The sequence below is a fragment of the Danio rerio genome, chromosome 20 (assembly GCF_049306965.1).
Source record: "Danio rerio strain Tuebingen ecotype United States chromosome 20, GRCz12tu, whole genome shotgun sequence".
NCBI lineage: Eukaryota > Metazoa > Chordata > Actinopteri > Cypriniformes > Danionidae > Danio > Danio rerio.
In genome coordinates this window covers 28594974-28613284 of record NC_133195.1, presented here as the reverse complement: position 1 = coordinate 28613284, position 18311 = coordinate 28594974, and the positions used below count along the sequence as shown (strand labels likewise).

Sequence of the window (18311 nt, the reverse complement as noted above, 5' to 3'; positions counted from 1 at the left end):
TGGCGGTTCATTCCGCTGAGGCAACACCAGATTAATAAAGAGACTAAGCCGAAAGAAAATGAATCAATTGATGAACATATGTTTTATACAGTAGATGGCCTTCCAGTTGCAGCCCAGTACTAGGAACCATCCATACACACTCAATCACACATACTACGGCCAATTTAGTTTTTTCAATTCATCTATACCACATCTTTGGACTGTGGGGGGAAACCGGAGCACCCGGAGGAAACCCACATGAACACAGGGAGAACATGCACACAGAAATGCCAACTGACCCAGCCAAGACTTGAACAAGCGACCTTCTTGCAGTGAGATGACAGTGGTAACCTTTGAGCCACCTTGTCACCCCGTAACCAAAACTAGCAATCTGAATATCCGTTATTGAATAAAACACTAGAGTAATTTTAATATATCCTCCTTGAAAAATTGTTAGTCTATCTGTAAAACCTGTTTAATTATGATTAAATGAAATTGTATGAAATAAAATGCATCATTTTTTATTTTTTTGTAAATCTTATATTAATAGCAATATGCTTAGCAAATAAACAGATTTAAAAAAAAGTTTGTTTAGGCTTTTACTGCAAATTCTTCTTATTATTTATTTTGTTTATTATATTTTGCAGGAATACACAGCTTTGTTTGTTTTACCTAGTTTAAACTAGAAGGTTTGTTCACCTAGTGTAGACTATGAAACAATGAATTATAACATTTATTATTGACAGCATAATATCGTCACAGCATCAAGCATCTGGTACTTAAGAGTACTTATTTATTCCATTAATATGAATACATATACATTCCAACTTTTTTGCATGATTGAAATATGTTTGTTAGCAAAATACAGTACATGAAGCATGAGGTGTAATTTCTTTTTTTCTTAATATATTTATATCTATTTACAGTTCAGATTATGTACAATTCGCCGTCCCTCAGTTGATGGAGCCTAAACTGATGCTCTTAAAGTAAAAGTACCTCCGGAAAACAAAACAAAATAAACGATCCCAAACAAAACAGCTATTCTAGAAGCACAGCACACAATGAACTTATGGTAATGACTCGGTAGCTACAATCCCTTTCTTTGTGCCTAACGCTTTTAACAAATACAACAAGAGAATTCAATTCCAAATTGAGTCCGAAACAGCCAACGTATCAAACAGACATTTTGCTGATGTGTTCAAGTAATATGGTAGTGGGACTATAGTGTCTGAATCAAGAGTTCCTGGAAGGGTCCGTAGCATTTCATTGGAATAAATCAGTAGGTTTCTTGTCGACGTTATGACTATTTACAGGGGTTGTTAGTATGATATTGCAGGCATGGAAGAGATTATACTTGGCAACTGCAAGGACCCTTAATGTGATGGCGAATTCCCTCAGTAGCGGCTAGTAAAGCTACATCGTCAGGTACGTAACCACATCCAATAAATAAATAAATAAATACATTCTATAGATGATACAGTTTACAGTACATACATTCCCTGAAATACATATATACACATGCTTGCTTGGACCAGGTGTATCTATACATGAATGATATTATAGTGTATAGATAGCCATTAGCTTACAGGTGTTAAACTCAGTTCCTGGAGGGCCGCAGCTCTGCAGTTTAGTTGCAACCCTAATCAAACAATTAAACTAATTGAGTGATTTAGGTTTGTTTGATACTTACAGATAGGTGTGGTGAAGCAAGGCTGGAACTAAACTCTGCAGGGCTGTGGCTCTCCAGGAATTGAGTTCCACACCCCTGCGTTAGCTGAAAAGAGCATTTAAACGCTTGTTGGGGGAATAAACGTAAGGCTAAAGATGTGAAGTGCCTACAAAACAAGTAACATGCATCTGTTTGATAGAATACAATGAGGTACTACGTGCCGCCTCATTGTTCTCACATTTCAAACATTAGTGATTGAATGATAGTGTTAAAAATAGGAGACTGTGCAAGTCAGATTATGCAAAATTGTTAAAAATAAATAAAATATTTTTTAAAAGTGTATATATGAGAACAAAAACATGAACGAAATGAAAACACAGTATGGCACAAACTATATCGAATAAAAAATAATAATAAATGATGAAATAAAATCAGCTCTTTTTAGATATAAAGACACACAGCATCACTAGAGGATTTCAGCATGTTTAAGGAATTATAGTTCACTGAAATATGTACATTTGTTGTTGTTTTACTCAGTTCATCTGGTCATTCAGGAAAACTTTAAAGAAGATTTTTAGCTGAAAAGAAAATGTAGGTCAATGTGATTAATACAATTGCACTTAGCAGCTTTTAGTTGTTTTGAGAGTCAAAAAACAAACAAACAAATGCTAAATAAAAATAATCCACAGCAGTTTTAAAAAGAGAAATTACAAGCAGTGGATTAGGAAGAGAATTAAAATTTTAAATGTAGTGTTGGTAACATTAGTTTAGCTTGGCCTGTACTTTTTTACATTATATATGACCATAAAGCATCCCTCTTTTAGATGAAAATCTTCTTCAATGCCTTACTGAAAAAAAAGTCTCCAACATGATGAGTAAAGTAACCACAAATGTTCATTTTTGAGTGAAATGTCTTTCTAATACTTAACATTTCGATAAAATCTCCAAAACATAAAACTTTCAAGTACATCACAACCAACCGGCAAAAACCTTTTACCTCTCTACTCATCAAAACACCACTTGTAAAAAGGCTACAGTTCTTCAGGAGACGTTAAAAGCTACTTTTAAAACCGTTGGACGTTTCTCTGTACACACTTTTCTGTTTATTTGCTCATTTTGGTGGTGGTTTTGCTCTCAGCACTGCCGGCTCTGACTCTGGAGCAGAAGCCCGAGCCTTGGTTTACTCGCAAGTCACTGATTCTTGGAGGGGGGGAGGCTGAGCAGCTGCTTGGTGATTGGCTGTGAGCACCTTCAAAACGGGAAGGAGAGGAGCTCAGTGAGCGTTGCAGAGAGCAGGCGGTGGTCCTCTGGCAGCGGGACGAGCAAACAGTCAGTCCACCGCGTTCCTGCATCAGCTGAGACAGGTTGTCTAGGAGGTCCGTGTCACCGGTGCTGCTGGCACGAATGCGGTAACGTCTGCGTCTGAATAGATCATATCGATACATCAAATGCATACTGTAAATGATAAAGTCATATATATATTTCTCTGCTACTAAAGGTAGTTTTTCAGATTGATAGATAAAAATTGTTTTTTAAAAAAAGCTATAATTATTAGTTGTTAAGGGAGCAGAAAAGCATTTTTTTTTTCAAATGTTTACATACTTACAGATATGCAGTGATGGATTAAAATTTCTGTCTTCCAATCCATCTCAGCAAGGATCAACGTTTACCTTTTTTATTATCCTTTTTCTTACTACTTTATTAATATGATTATTTAAATCAGTATTTAATTTTGAAACGATTTTGACTAAATAATAAGGTTAACACATTTGCTTAATGTAAGAACGTTCAGTGTTTTTGCCTCTCTTGCTCTCTTTGTAATACTATTTTCAGGAGCCACCAAAACAGGTCAGAGGTCATAGAGACATCTTAAGTGGAACTGAAGGACTGGAAATGATCGCTTTCCTATTTGTATTGCTATGTGTTAATACAGTCTAGTTATTTTGATATTAATTATGTGTTAATTGTGTTCAAAGTGATTTTCCCTTTTATGCTAGATAGACTGTGTAGTGAGAATCTAGCAGCCTGAATGTTGATTATACCAGTGCTGAACCAGTTTGATAAGACAGCTGAGGACACAATGAAACAACCTGGAGCTTTTAAAAAAAGACGATTCAGAAAAGTGATTTCTTCGTGAATCAGACTGCGCCTTTGATTTTGATTCACTTAGAGAAGCCTGTTCATAATTTAACTTAGTAATATAATTATGAACCTCATGTATTTGATTCACTTAAAACAACAGAGTCCTTAACTTGTGAATCTGACTTCACTAGTCAAGTTGTACGATTTGGATTGACCAAAAAGAATAAAACTTTTATAAACAGGGTTTCTGCTAGGGCTGGGCGATTTGGCCTAAAACCAAAATCTTGATTAAATGAACATTTTAACTCGATTACGATTAATAAACAATTATTTTATTTATTTATTTAACAAGTTTTGTAGCCTACAGTAAATATGATCACATATTACAAATAAAAGACTTTTAAATAAAGGGTGTATTACTTGATTTTAAAATAATTGAAGAAAACACACACTATTATCTATGATTATTTGTTGAACATTAACGTTGAACACCTGAAATTAAAGCACATATTGCCTAAAACCAACAGACACTTTTTTTTCTTTTTTTTTGCGGAACATGGGTATGCGCTAGAAGGCTGCGCTGCGCCAGACCATACCCGTGCGTTCGACGCAGAATACTGTATGAAGTATGTATGAATTATATTGATTATAGGTTAGGAATTTTGATTACTTTTCGATTAATTGCCCAGCCCTAGTTTCTGAAGGTCTTTCCAAGTAAAATTTAAGACTTTTTAAAACCTTTTTAAGACTATGAAGAATGAAATTTCAGACTTATATAGGGTTAAATGCTAAGGATTTTTAATGGCCTAACAGAAAACAAAAAAAAAATCTAACTCGTTATTTGTTACATGCATATTTATATAATGCATCAAAAAAGCAAACATTAGTTGTATAAATTTTTTGCAACATGAATAGTTTTGCTAAACATTTTGTTGAGATGTGTTATTGTTGATGATCCAGAGCATGTCAGATTGAGTGGGTTTATTTCTGATTCTGGGTAAAGATTAGGCTTTAAAAGTGTTTTTTTGTGCTGCTCATGATAACAACAACACAGGGAAACTTCTGACTTGGTACAGTATGAAATATTAGTTTTAAGATCATTGCGTCTCTTACCTGTTTTCTCCACCTGTGCGGAGAGGTGGTTTTCCTGGTGGCGGTCGAGGAATAAATCGAGCAGAGATCTGATCCGACACTAGTGTGGGGCTTATGGGTCTTGGTATTTTACTCTTGCTCGACAAAGGGCCTGAAGAGGAGGACAAAGAGAGCGGCTCCTCCACCTGCCAGTCTGACCCTCGGGAACCGGTGGGGAAGGTGAATTTGTCACGCAGCAGTGCTGAGGGGAAGTGCTCACATGACAGCGACAGGGATGGAGAAAGCGGAGCCGGAAAACACTTGCGGGTCGGAGAGTCCGGGTCACGGACAGGGATGCGACTGGCTCGTGGAGAGAGTTCACGAGGTGAAGCAGGAGCCGCATCAACACTGTGTCCTGTCATCTCACCCTGGTTGGGGGTTGAAGAAGGTCCACCGTCAGGGCAGCCCGAGTCACTCTCCACATCCTTATCAAAGGCCTTAACAGAGATCATGTTTTCATCTGGCTTGTTAGAGCTTCTAGAGGGTGAATTGGCTGCTGGCACGTGGTTGTGCTCCTTTTCTGCAGTTCCTGATGGATTGTTAGGCTGAAAGTCGTCTCCTGTCTTCTGTTGAGGCTGAACGGTCTGTACTGCTGCACTGGAGGACTGTGAAGGGAACAGCATTAGAGACGGGACATTATTAATGGAGCTCTGCAGGGGAAAAAGAAAACTCTCATATATTTGTTTTTATTAGTGTTTTCCTTCCTCTGCTTGGTAGAACTGTGAAATCTATTGAGAATGTTCTGAGCTTCATGCTTTACGTCAGCTTCATTTTTTGTCCATTGGTGTTTTGATATACAGTAAAGTATAAATTCAAGTGGCTGGCCAAAATCTGAGAGACAGTGATGTTGCAGTGAAAGCACTGTAGTGCATCTATAAATGATCCCTGCTTGCTGCTACAGTTTCTATGACACATTTTATGAAAAATAAATGACATTATTTATGTTAAAATTATTGTTGATTTATTATTGATTATTGTCAAAATTAATATGAAGGTTCCTTTCGTTAATGTATTTACTAACATAGACAAGCAATAAAAAATACATTTATTTCCATATTTATTTATAGTTAACTTTAGTTAAGCAAAATAAAGTAATTTGTTGTAAGCTCGTGTTAACGCACAGTGCATTAACTACAGGCAGGGTTCATACACATTTTTGCTACTTACATTTTTATGACTTTTCCATGATTTTTCAAGAAAATTCTCATGACCTAATGTTTCATGCAATATCTCTACATATGCGTGGTAAAAGAAAAACAATGCATGTTCAAATTTATTACAGCATATCGTAAAACATGCAACAATCTATTTAGTTTCAATTTATATTTATATCCATGTAAAATTGTTTTAGATAATGCTTACACTGCACTAATAATGTTAAAAATAACCTATATTAAAGTATACAGATATTCGTTTTCCAAAACTTTTCCAGGCCTAGAAAATGCCATGTCAAAATTCCATGACTTTTCCAGGTTTTCCATGACTGTATGAACCCCACACAGTTCAAAATCACACCTTTGGATTTTGCATTAATGTTAAACTATTATTAATAAATGCTGGTAATTCTTGGTTAATGTTAGTGAAATACATTAACTAATGAAAAGTGAAACCTTACGCCCCATTCACACAGGACTTCAGCGTCAACGCTTCCCATTCACTTTGAATGGGTGACGTCAGGCATTGCTGAACTGCATTGTGGATCCGTCGGCGCCGCTTCAGAGGCGTTGCTCACTGCAAAAGTTGGGACTAGCTCAACTTTTCAAGCGCCGATGGAAGTGTCAGCCAATCAGATCGCTGTATGCAAATAAACCAGCTAGACAGTGGCCTATTGCTCACTGAATTTCATAGGCTGATGCTTCTATGACGATCACTTCAGCCCCAACTTCAGACACTCCTTCAGTCAAGCGTTGACGCTGAAGCCCCATGTGAATAGGGCGTTATTGTGAAGTGTGACCAAAATCTTGCTGTAATTTAGGATGAACATATTAAATTGGACCAAATAAATCCTGTTGTTTTCAATGTTATTTTCTACTTTATACTCTTTTGAATAATCCTGAAAAAATGTTTTATGTTTTCCATTTATTTATTTTTTACACTTTTTAACGAAGTGAACTTGAGCTCACATCCAACTTAGAAATGCAACATTATGGAAATTTTGCCAGATACCTATATCTTTCTATTTAGAAGCTGATAACAAATATATAGGATATTATTACAAAATCATAGTATTTTTTGAGTCTAATTACAAAAAGCAAACAGTGAACCTAACTACACAAAACAAGCAGATTGCAAAATAGATCTTTTTTTCTCCCAAAATAATTGAAATTAAATTGAAGTCCTCTTTATTTATAGTGAAAAACTCTTCTGAAGCATGTCACCTGTAGTGACATCATATCTTAGAACTGCAGCTTTGTTTATCGCAGCGTAACCTTGTTCGTTTAAAAAAATACAATAATTCTACTTCAGAATGCAACTTGATATACTGACCTGCTCCAGATGAGCCCTGTTAAGGTGGGCCAATGTCGCAGGCTGTATTGCGGGTAGTCTTCTCAATCCAGACAAGCCTATTACTCCAGACAAACCGGGAAGTCTTGCAAATGGAGGTCCAGTGTGGCAGACACCTGTGTGAAAATCAACTGAGCCACTTAGATTGCTAGTGCGCTGAGGCAGGGGATCAGACCAGGTACGAGGGAGAGCGAGGGGGCTGGAGGAGCGTGGCGAGATCCCTGAGCGTTCCTCCTCATCTGGTTTAGAGCCGGCTGAACCGCTGCCACCCTCAAGCTCCACTAGGACCCACTCCTGTGAGTCGCCCTCTTGTGGGACAGGGCTGAGGTTCACGGCAACGTAACCACTGCTTGCTGCCCCCTCTTCATCCTCCAAAGAGCCCTGCTCGACCCGACAGACAGCCCTGTCCTGGGGCAGACCTGGACGTTGCTTTCCTAAGCTAGTAAGACAAAGAAGGGAAAGTGGTTATGACATCTTAAGTGTCCAATTCACATTATTTAAAGACGATTATGAGGAATTTGTTTACTGACTAGGCCTCAAGGAAGCGTTCAATGGTAGGTTTGGGTTCAGGAGTTAGTCTCTTATCCAGCCCCATGCTCTGACTGTGGCGCATCCTTCTCAGCAGCGGAGCCATGTGGTCGATGAGCAAGGTTTCGGAGCGCACGCGTCTGGGGGAGCCCTGGATGGAGCCACTGTTGGGGCTTTGGTTGCCCTCTTTGCTTCGTTCCTCCTCACTAGCCACCTGAATCACATATAGAACATTAAAAGCATCTTGGAGAAGTGACGGTACGATGAGAGTCTAAAAAAACAGTTGGGCTTCTAATTTAAACACTGGTTCTGCTGTGTTTTTTTTTATTCCCACAAAATAAAAAATTAAAAAAAAATCTGTCAGGGGGTTAAGTTGTGCTGTAGATTTAGATTAACCAAAAATAACAGTCATTAGTTTGTAAATCAGACATTACTGGTTGTGTAGAATGTTTCTGATTAACCTAAAGGAACCAGGTTTTCCATCTACTTGAACACATATCTACAATCTCGGAAGCGGCAAAAAGATGATGGCTTTGGGTATAGGAAACAACAGACTTTGGGCCAGATTTACCAAATAGGGCAAATTTGCACAGGAGCTCAATTGCAAAACATCACAGATGGGCATGGAAACTGCGGAGGACTTACAGAAAATGCACAAATTAAAACACAAAGACATAACATCTCATTTACATATCAACCAACGCAACAAGCACAGCACAAATTAGCATAGTGGCAAATAAGCAGAGCTGAGAGTCAAAATCTGTGAGTGATCTACTATGGCATGGCACAATTTAATTTTTCTCTGCCAGGGGTAAGGGGGAGCTGAGAAAATAATCAATATTCATGTCAAAGTTAGCCTACTTCCTACAAAATATTTATTTAATGAAAGCAGCTATATGGTACATACATTGAAAGTATAGTTTTGTTTTATTTTATTTAGTACTATTTATTTACTTGTTGGCCAAAGAATATGTATATTCACAAAAAAGACAAGTTTAATATAAGCAACGACAGGACAATGACAAAAACCTTTTACATGCAAGGGTTAAATACTTCAGGACTGGACATGCACTCATGCATGGTTCAGGCACAAAGAGAACAGATTGCATACTGTCTGAGGGAACGAAGATTGTGTTTCTATTACGTGAACAATAATTTTGGATGACGTCTTCCTCTGGCATTCCAAATATGGATGTGTGGAAAAAATATTCTACTTTATACCACATGATCTCTGTGGTTCCTTCTCCAGCAAAACTGGCATTTATTTCAAGAAAGAGAAACCTTAAGCTTTTTAGCTGTTTAATAATGGTGCAAATGTTTGTAATCTGAGGAGTGCAAACATTAATAAATCCTTTTGCATTATTTATTTAAATATTCTCCTCCCATTAAATTTAGCATTTAACAGAGAAACTCCTACAAAATGCATATTCAGTAAGGTCTGGTCCAAAAATAGCTGTGTTCACACCTTTACACACCTTTACAACTCTTCATTGCACATATTTAGTAAATACTGACAATACTGTTTTACAGCAAACAGACAATTTGCTCTGGCACAAACTATTAGTAAATCTGGCCCTTACTGTTTAAATCCTTCAAAATAATTATCTGAATCAGCATTTAAATGGTTTCAGAATATACTGATATTAGAACTGAAATACTAATAAATAATGCTGTTTTAATACAACGCCAGTGCCTATTATAACAAACACATAGTATTAACATCATAATTCCTTCTGAATCATACCTTTCTGATTTGCGGCTGAACATGGTTGAGATTTCTGTCACGACTGTGCTCTACATCCTCCCAGACATCGGTTCCCAGTGCAGGCTGTGTTGGGATGGGGGCGCAGTTATCAGCCTCACTGAGGCGCTCACCCTGAAGGACGTCCTCTGTGTTCTCACGCTGCAGATCACCCGGGATTGCAGAGGCATTGGCCATACTGGAAGGAAGCATTTCATTTAACAATGTAGGTCTTCAATTCAATTCATCAAAGAGTAACTGCAGTTTGTGGATATCTACCCTAAATATGCAGGTGTGAGGCGAGTCAACTGCTGGGCTGTGGTTGCCAGAGTTCCCACATTAAGGGTGTCCTCTGAATCCAGTTTCTCCCAGTCATATGGGTCATTTTCCACCACATTGTAGCTCTTCATACTGTTGTCAAAGACTGACATTAGGAGCTACAACACAAAGAGAAAACATGTGAGCAATGGTTACAACTAGGAATATCGCTAGTCAAGAAAGGCTCAGTTCAATACCTGATAATCTGGTTTAGTATAGTAGTCCAGATTGGAGATATGATCAAAGAAAACGCTAAACTCATCTGGAAGGTGCTTGAGCAAGAGTCGATGGTTGTATGTCTCCTTCATATTTCCAACTTGTTCCTGTATTGATAGAGGGAGATATTGAGAACACCAGCAGATCTCTTGTCCATGAAAAATGATGACTTGAGCAGAACTTACTTTGTCTTTGATTTTTCTCCATGGGAGCTGACCCACCATGAACTCCACAAGCATATAAAATAAAGACCACAGGTCATCATGTCGACCCATTTCCTTTGAAATAGAAAGATGTGCATTTTAGTGAAATATAAGTAATATAACCTTCTGTTTCAGAGAAACCTGACCGACATCTGCCATTGACTTGAGTATGTGTGCGAAAAGAGAGTTACCTTATTCTTGTGAGCATTAATTGAAGCATATCGGACGGTCCCTCTGAATCCTGCCACAGGACGTGGCTTTGAAAAATAACAAGAATATATGCAAATATAAGTAAACACATAGAATTTAATTATAAGGGTAGTACACTCAACATACATACATACATACATACAGTACATACATACATACATACATACATACATACATACATACATACATACATACATACATACATACATACATATATACATACATACATACAGTACATACATACATGGTAAATTTATAAAAGTTTAAGAATTAAAAAAAAACTAATTCATTACAAATAAACAAAAAGCACATCACTATGACTTAAGGGATATTTCACCAAAAATTAAGGCTGATTTAAAGTTTGGAATTCAGAAGACTTTCATGAAACCTTCATGTTTTTTGTGGCCTTTTAAAAATGTCCTCAATCAGGAGTCAAAGGAGTCCTCAATCACTGTCATTACGATCTTCAATAATTGTTCAAAAAATTTTGATGTAACCTAAAACATAGATTTGGAACTACACAAAAATAAGTGAATGATGACTGTAATTAGATTTTTAGGTTAACTACCGCTTTAAGCAACACTAATATATGACAACAGCATCTTTAAAACATAGACTGAGGTCTATAATTACTTACTGGACGGACTTCTTGACATGAGTTTGTAAACTGGCGTGCCAATCCAAAATCGAGCATGTAACAGGTTCGGCATGTACTGTTAAGTCGGCCCATTGCAAAGTTGGACTATTTGAAAAAGAAAGGGATTGAAGATTAGTTCATACAGTCTAAACAGAAATAATGAGGCCCAGCTGGTGCATGAAGTGTTGTCAACATCAGAAGTGCTTTTAGGCCCAGGGCTGTCTGTAAGAGAGCAGATTCTTACGGGTTTGATGTCTCTGTGCAGGAAGCCCACAGAGTGGATGCTCTCGATAGCTTCTAAGATTTGTCGGCCCAGTCTGAGTGTGGTGGAGACGCTGAAGGTGCCATGACTCATGTTGCGTCGAAGGTCGGCCAAGTTCCTTCCCTGCAGTTCAATGAAAACATAGCTGGAGTCAGGGTTGTTGAACTTGTGATAACGTCAATCGATACAAAAACAAGAATAAATGATCTGACCTGAAGCTCCATAACTACATAGTTGAATCGGTCATTGCGTCCACAGCCAACAAAACGACAAACATGGTCTTTACCTAGAAAATAAGCAAATGTACAGGCAGATATATTTTTTGCAATTAATGTTTTGCTGATTGTAGAGTAGCACAGAGTGCATATATTTTGTGCTTTTGCATTTATTTAATACACAATCTCATAATAGCAATATCTTAGATGTCTGTGATCATTTTTACCTTGAAGTCTTTTCAAAACTGCTACTTCCATCTTCAGGACTTGTTTTGGTTGCTGGGCAGATTCCACTTTCAGAGCAACACTGACCTGGTTCACATGGTCCAGCACTTCATAGATCTCGCCAAAACCACCTCCACCAATCTTCTTCAACTAGAATGGAACAAAATACACTTAATAAATGACAAATGACCGGAACAAAAACAAAATACTCTACTTTTTCAGTTGAAAAACAGTACAGTACTGTGAAATGTGATCAATCAACTGTTTTCTTCTTTTAAATGAAAAGTGTTAAAATGGAAATGTATTCCTGAGATGAAAAAGTTTATCAGGCATTCCTCCAGTGTGAAGCATCACATGGTCGTTCAAATACATCCTAATTATCCTGATTTGGTACTTCAGAAACAATTTGGTCACACTTTACTGTAAGGTTTCATTAGTTAAAAAATTTGCGAACAATACTTGTACACTATGATTTAATTAATATTTTTTTCAAATTATGTAAATGATGGTTCTTTTGTTCCATTGAACCTTCCAGCAAGGCAATGTCTCTAAAAATCAGGTTCAATAATATTAATGAGGGTGGTTTAATCCATAAAATGGACATTTTTTGATTAGCAGTGCTCACAGCTGATAAGATCATTTTTTTACTATTTATTATTATTTATTAATAATAATTCAACATTAACATAACAATGTATTCATAAAATCCAAAGTTGTGGTTTTAAACATTAGTTAATGCAATATGAGTTAACAATAACTAACAGTTTTTTTCATTAACAAATTGTACATTTAAAACATCCTGAATAAAATGCAATTTTTAATTGGAAGTGCTTGTTATATTGTTCCTCCTGTATTTTTAACAGTAGACAGCTTTCAAACTTGCATTGTAGAATAAATGTTTCACAACAGCTGTTCAGGCATGAAACACTGCCTTTGAGAAATGTCCTAGCTAAACGACATTGCTGTCATGAAACAAACTGCTGCGTCTAGTGACTATTCGTCAGCATGCTGTACCATTTTCCTTGCTGATGTCAGCACTGCTCAACACACCTGCCGTGTATCGTTTGACTGAGCTCAAAAGTGGAAAAAAAAAAACTCCTTGACAAAAAAAAGTGAACATAAATGTATCTGACAGCTATCAGAGAATCGCTACAGGACTAACAGCAAGTATCTGAATTGTCCTGAAACCTTGTCCTCAAATTCAGCTGTATTATAAAAAAAACAAAACAAAAAAAACAACAACTCACCACTCTCCATCGCTCCCGGACCATGCTCCCGACAGCCAAGATATCAGTCTGCTCTACTGTCCCACTCATCCTGATGCTCAAGAGTGGATGAGCACACTCAGAAAAGCTCTACACCTCACATCAGTGAGTTCAGGTCCTCACTGAAAATCACAAGCAAATTAGAGAACTTAAACAGATTTTAATAAAACTTAATTTAGTTTGGTGATTCTTAACATTTTTGACTCTGAACTCAAAGGCAATATAAAAAGGGCGCACAAAATATTTCGAGTAATTAATTCAGAAACGTGAAAGGACAATGTTAAAATAATTAAATAAAACAATTATATATTTAAATAACATTCTTTAATTTATTTAAATAAACGTTTACTCCATAATAACTCGCTTTAATTAATAATGAATTTAAAAATTGTATTTTGTTATGCAGAAAATAGCAGGTTCTTACACAATATGCTATAGCTGGAGTCCCGAAGCATTTTCTAATTACATTAATTTGAATCTTTTTTCTGAGACCCCTTTGAACAGCAGGGTTACAACTGAACTTAAAGGCTATAATCAAGTTTGTAGACATTTACTGCTAGGCCTGCTCGATATTGGAAACATTTTTCTATAAATTGCTATACAAGTAGAATTTCACAAGGTGATATCAATAACAATCATTTCAGAAGAATCCATAATTTTACATTGATAGGGAATGCATTTGTGTAAAAAATAATAAACAAGCAACAAGTTTAAATTAATACAACAAAACAAAGGTACAAAATAAATGTGATCTATTGTTTAAAGCAACTTAAAGAGTCTAACAGTATTTAGGGAAATAAATTAAGTAATCAAATGTGAAATAAATCTGTACACTAGGGCTGGTGTACATGAATATGAATATTTGAATATTTTGTTTATCTGCGATATCTATTGCGATATGAATTCCATTTCCAACAGATGAATGTCTCTATTTGGAAAGATCTTATCATTTTAGATTGGAATGATTGGAATCATGACTGGAATGATTCTGTCGGCGTGTACATCTGCATAAAATCCAATAAACAAATTAAAAGCATGGATATATACAACAAAGAAAAACAGTTTAAATGAACTGTGTGTTACGGTTTTCTGACTCTAACAGTATCCAGGTAAAGCATTTTTTTTAAAAAATCATTCAAAAAAAAAATCATTACTAATGGTACAATTACTTATGATAAATGTTTTTAAAATCCTCATACAGTGACAAGCCCCAATCACATACAAATGCTAAATTATAATGCAATCTCAACAATGCTTATTCTGCGATGTGACTTGCAAATGTTCACATTGTTATATTGATGCTAAAACAATATATTGTGCAGCCCTACTATATGCAGTAGTCAACATTCAACAACACCCATTCTTGTCTTAGGACATTTTCGAAAACCTTTCTGACTAACATAGTCTCCCTTGTATAAATAATTCAATAAAATTGATCTTTCTTAAAGCTAAAAATTGTATAATTTCTTGTGCTTTCATTTCACTTGTAAACTTACACAGTCAAAGTCCTTAAATTAATGCTGAAATGATATATTGTGCAGCCTTACTTCCTGCAGATATTGCTTGCAATGGCTGTAAACATGACATTAATAATAGAAAATTGCATTGGCTGCATCCATACACAGTTTTCTATAAGTGCACTAAGGACTACATGAATCTGACCTGTCCTGAGGTTCTTCTTTAAGCAGATTATGCAAGATCTGTAAAAGACCCTGTCCTGATTTTTTTTGACTGCCACGGCTAGAGTGCCAGCAAAACTGATGGAGCTAAATACAGTCAAATCCTTAAGGAACAGACTTACAGTAGGCCTGATACTAGAATAAAAATCACCCAATCTGCAATACAGTGACTCAGGGAAACATAATCTTTAAATCTACATCACAAAGACCACAAAATGCTAGCTTAATTATTTTGCATGCACACTAGGTTGTAAGACAGAGAGCCTTGGCTCTGTTTGATGTCAACTATAGGGAAAAGTGCAATCACTGGAATTTGTTCAGAGACTAAATGAATATTGAGAAGCTTCTGTAACTATTTATCATTTCAATAGACCTGCGCACAAAATACGATTTATCTTGAGAAATACATGCATTTTTTAATATGAATATCTATAAATGTACATGACAAATCGCACTATTATGTCTTTCTTTTTTTCATTCTTTTATAAACTGTTTTAAAACATGTTAATCTGTTTTTATCTGTTTAGATTTTTTTATATTTTCTTGTTTAATTTATTATTGTTTATGTAAATAACTTTGAATTACCATTGTGTATATAATGTGCTATGTGCTATGGTGAATCATGCACTCAAGATTTTGCTTTTTGCTGCACTAGAGTATAAAATATAATGACAATTAAGTGATCTGATTTAATGAATGTCATGAAACATAAAATATAAAGAAATATAAATTGCTGTTCATTATATTTGGTCAGCACAGTGGCGCAATGAGTGGCACAATAGCATGTTCTCCCCATGTTTGTGTGCTCTGGTTTCCCCCACAAGTCCAAAAACGTGGTATAGGTAAATTGGGTAAGCTAAATTGTCTGTAGTGTATGTGTGTGTAAATAAGTGTGTATGGGTGTTTCCCAGTGACGGGTTGCAGCTGAAAAGGCATCTGCTGTGTAAAGCATATGCTGGATAAGTTGGCAGTTCATTCCGCTGTGGCGACCACAGACTAATAAAGGGACTAAGCCGAAAAAAAAAAATGTATGAATGTTCATTATATTAAATTACATTTTAGTTACATTATAAATTATGGACATGATGACATTCAAAACATTAAGTGATAAATCTAGTGTAAAAGTAAAATTTAGCAAAATATAATACAAATGCTTATTCAGGTGTTAAATTTCAAAAGTTCTATAATTTTTTTATTGATTATCAATGTGACAATATTCTTACAGGTATTATTTGTGTAAATACAGCTATGGATGGAAAATTTTAACAGAGCTTTTGAAAACTCTTGGTTTCTTTATTGTAGGTAAAAAAGCAGGGTAATTATCAAACATTTGCAGTTAAAACATTGTCATTGTGATTAAAATGAACATAAACGTGTCAGAAAACTTGTCACTTCTTATTTAATGCCAAAATTGTTCTAAATGAGACATTTTAAATTAGGAGAAATCTCATCAGTAGTTCGCAAAATAAAACTGTGTGTCTTTGTGACTTAGAGTGCAAAGCATAAATGAGTACACAATGTTTTTCATTCATTTCTCAGTCAAAATTAGACTATATATTTTGGATCATTTAAACAAAAAAGTTTTATTTAACAGTTTTGTTCATTAAAATAGAGTTTCATCACCTAACATCTTTAGGGAAAGAACGGTAATACATTTACATTTGAATGGGGTGTTGCAAATGAAAAATTAAAATCTACAAAATTTGTTTATAAACATGTAATTCTACTTTGCACAACAAAACTGGTGTATACATACAAATCTAATTTAAACCAAAATAACATAAAATTACAATTTGACCAAAAACATAAAAATGTGCATAACAATTATTAAATGCATAATAATATTGCTATTATAATTTAATTTTGTTCTTATTAATTTTAAGTAGACCCAATTCTATTACGTTATGTCTTTGACTCAAGCTTAAATCCTAAAAAATGTTCAAAACTATTTTTCCACCAGTGAGACTCAGACCTGATAAATTACAGTAAAAATCAACTGCCAATACTAGCTGCATGCAGCACAGTTTGAATGGGGATGACTGCAGCTGGCCTGTTACATATGACTTTATTTTAGTTGACTCTCATACAGAATTGAAGCTTATGCTAACATCAACAATCTACGTTGAGAACTGCTGCTATCTTGTACATTTTGTTTAAGGGTTTCTCTGTCCTTTCCGCATCCTCTGGTGATAAACAGGTAACGTAGTCACACAGGACACAGGCTAGCTAAAGCTAAAGCATCAGCCAGAGCCAAATCACTGAACAAAACAGCGCAGTGAAGAGATACCCCGCTAGCTAATTAGCCGAGCTCAACGTCGGCGCCGCAACACATAGCGTTAGCTAGTACTGTACCGTTACATACGGTTGACAGGTTACACACGGTAAGGCAATGTTGTGACAGCTGTAATCCCGCTAATAATGCGGACTAGCTCGCTAAGCGGTCAGCACGCGTTCATTCAGGTGCCCGGTGTGTACGTTTACCTCTGTCTGCAGTGGCGCTCCGAAATGTTTCCGTAGCCTTCAAAATACCCTGTTGTGTTCTACAGGCCATGGTTGTGTGAAATGCTGGACAAAATATTCCCATAACGTTTCCAAACACAAAATAAGGGTACAAGTTCACGTTATTTGCCTCGCTTCATTTCTCCCTCACGGCAGCGGTAAAGGCGGCGATGACTGAGCGAGCGCACCGCTACGTGACGTCACATCTGGTCGAATAGGATTTAATATAGATATCTATTTTAAATTCACAGGGTGCAATTTGTTAAGTACCTTATTTAATATTGACTAAAAATGTTTAAAAAATCCCAAAGTATTTATTCACCTTAATGACAATTATAGCGTACTAATGACAAATATTGAATTAATCTAAGCTAATATGAACGAAAAGAGGTATTTATTATTAACAAATATTAATAAATGCTGCAACAAACGTAATACTGATTGTTGGTAAACATGTTAACAACTGGGACTTCATGATGATGTCTTGGTATTTTTTTGTATTAATATTATTATTATTTGTATTTGTATTGATTGTCAATGTGGTAGTATTCCTACAGGTATTATTTATGCATATACAACTATTGAGCAATTTAACAGAACTTTTGACAATTATTGTTTTCTCTTTTTTTGTAGGTGAAAAAGCAGAGCTGTTTCAACAAACATTTGCACTAAGTTAAAACATTTTCATTGTGTCTAAAATGAATATAAACGTTTAAACGATATTTAATGCCAAAAATGTTCTAAACGACAACATTTTGATTTTAAATTAGGAGAAAATGTCATCAGGTGTTTCCAGAATAAGACTGTGTGTGTTTGTGAAATATCAACACATAAATCTGTATAAAGACATGGGTATTACACAGGTATTACAATGTCTCCTTTCTCAAAAAAAAAAAAAGCTTATAAATGAGTTTTTTTTTCAGAAAGTAAAACCGTATAGTTTCCTA

General features: G+C 35.7%; 1 protein-coding gene across 1 annotated transcript; it reads right to left on the bottom strand.

The window, feature by feature from the left end:
• Positions 1–684: 684 nt before the first annotated feature.
• ttbk2b (tau tubulin kinase 2b) lies at positions 685–17502 on the bottom strand. The gene is made up of 15 exons (NM_001326291.1): positions 17347–17502; positions 13169–13308; positions 11924–12071; positions 11694–11767; positions 11464–11604; positions 11220–11324; positions 10564–10629; positions 10355–10447; positions 10151–10276; positions 9915–10072; positions 9639–9834; positions 7897–8108; positions 7349–7805; positions 4844–5466; positions 685–3070 (listed from the first exon to the last, which is right to left on the bottom strand). Exons 2-15 carry the CDS (start codon positions 13235–13237, stop codon positions 2752–2754), a joined length of 2787 nt encoding a protein of 928 aa, NP_001313220.1. The 5' UTR covers positions 13238–13308; positions 17347–17502; the 3' UTR covers positions 685–2751.
• Between the last annotated feature and the right edge of the window lie 809 nt (positions 17503–18311).

Bases quoted from the DNA above. Each gene is read 5' to 3' on its own strand.
- ttbk2b (NM_001326291.1), bottom strand. From the start codon at position 13,237: ATGAGTGGGACAGTAGAGCAGACTGATATCTTGGCTGTCGGGAGCATG. The intron at 11,605-11,693 runs GTCAGATCATTT...ATTGAACTGCAG, and splicing joins ATGTAGTTATGGAGCTTCAG to GGAAGGAACTTGGCCGACCT. The intron at 8,109-9,638 runs GTATGATTCAGA...TATGTGATTCAG, and splicing joins TTCAGCCGCAAATCAGAAAG to GTGGCTAGTGAGGAGGAACG.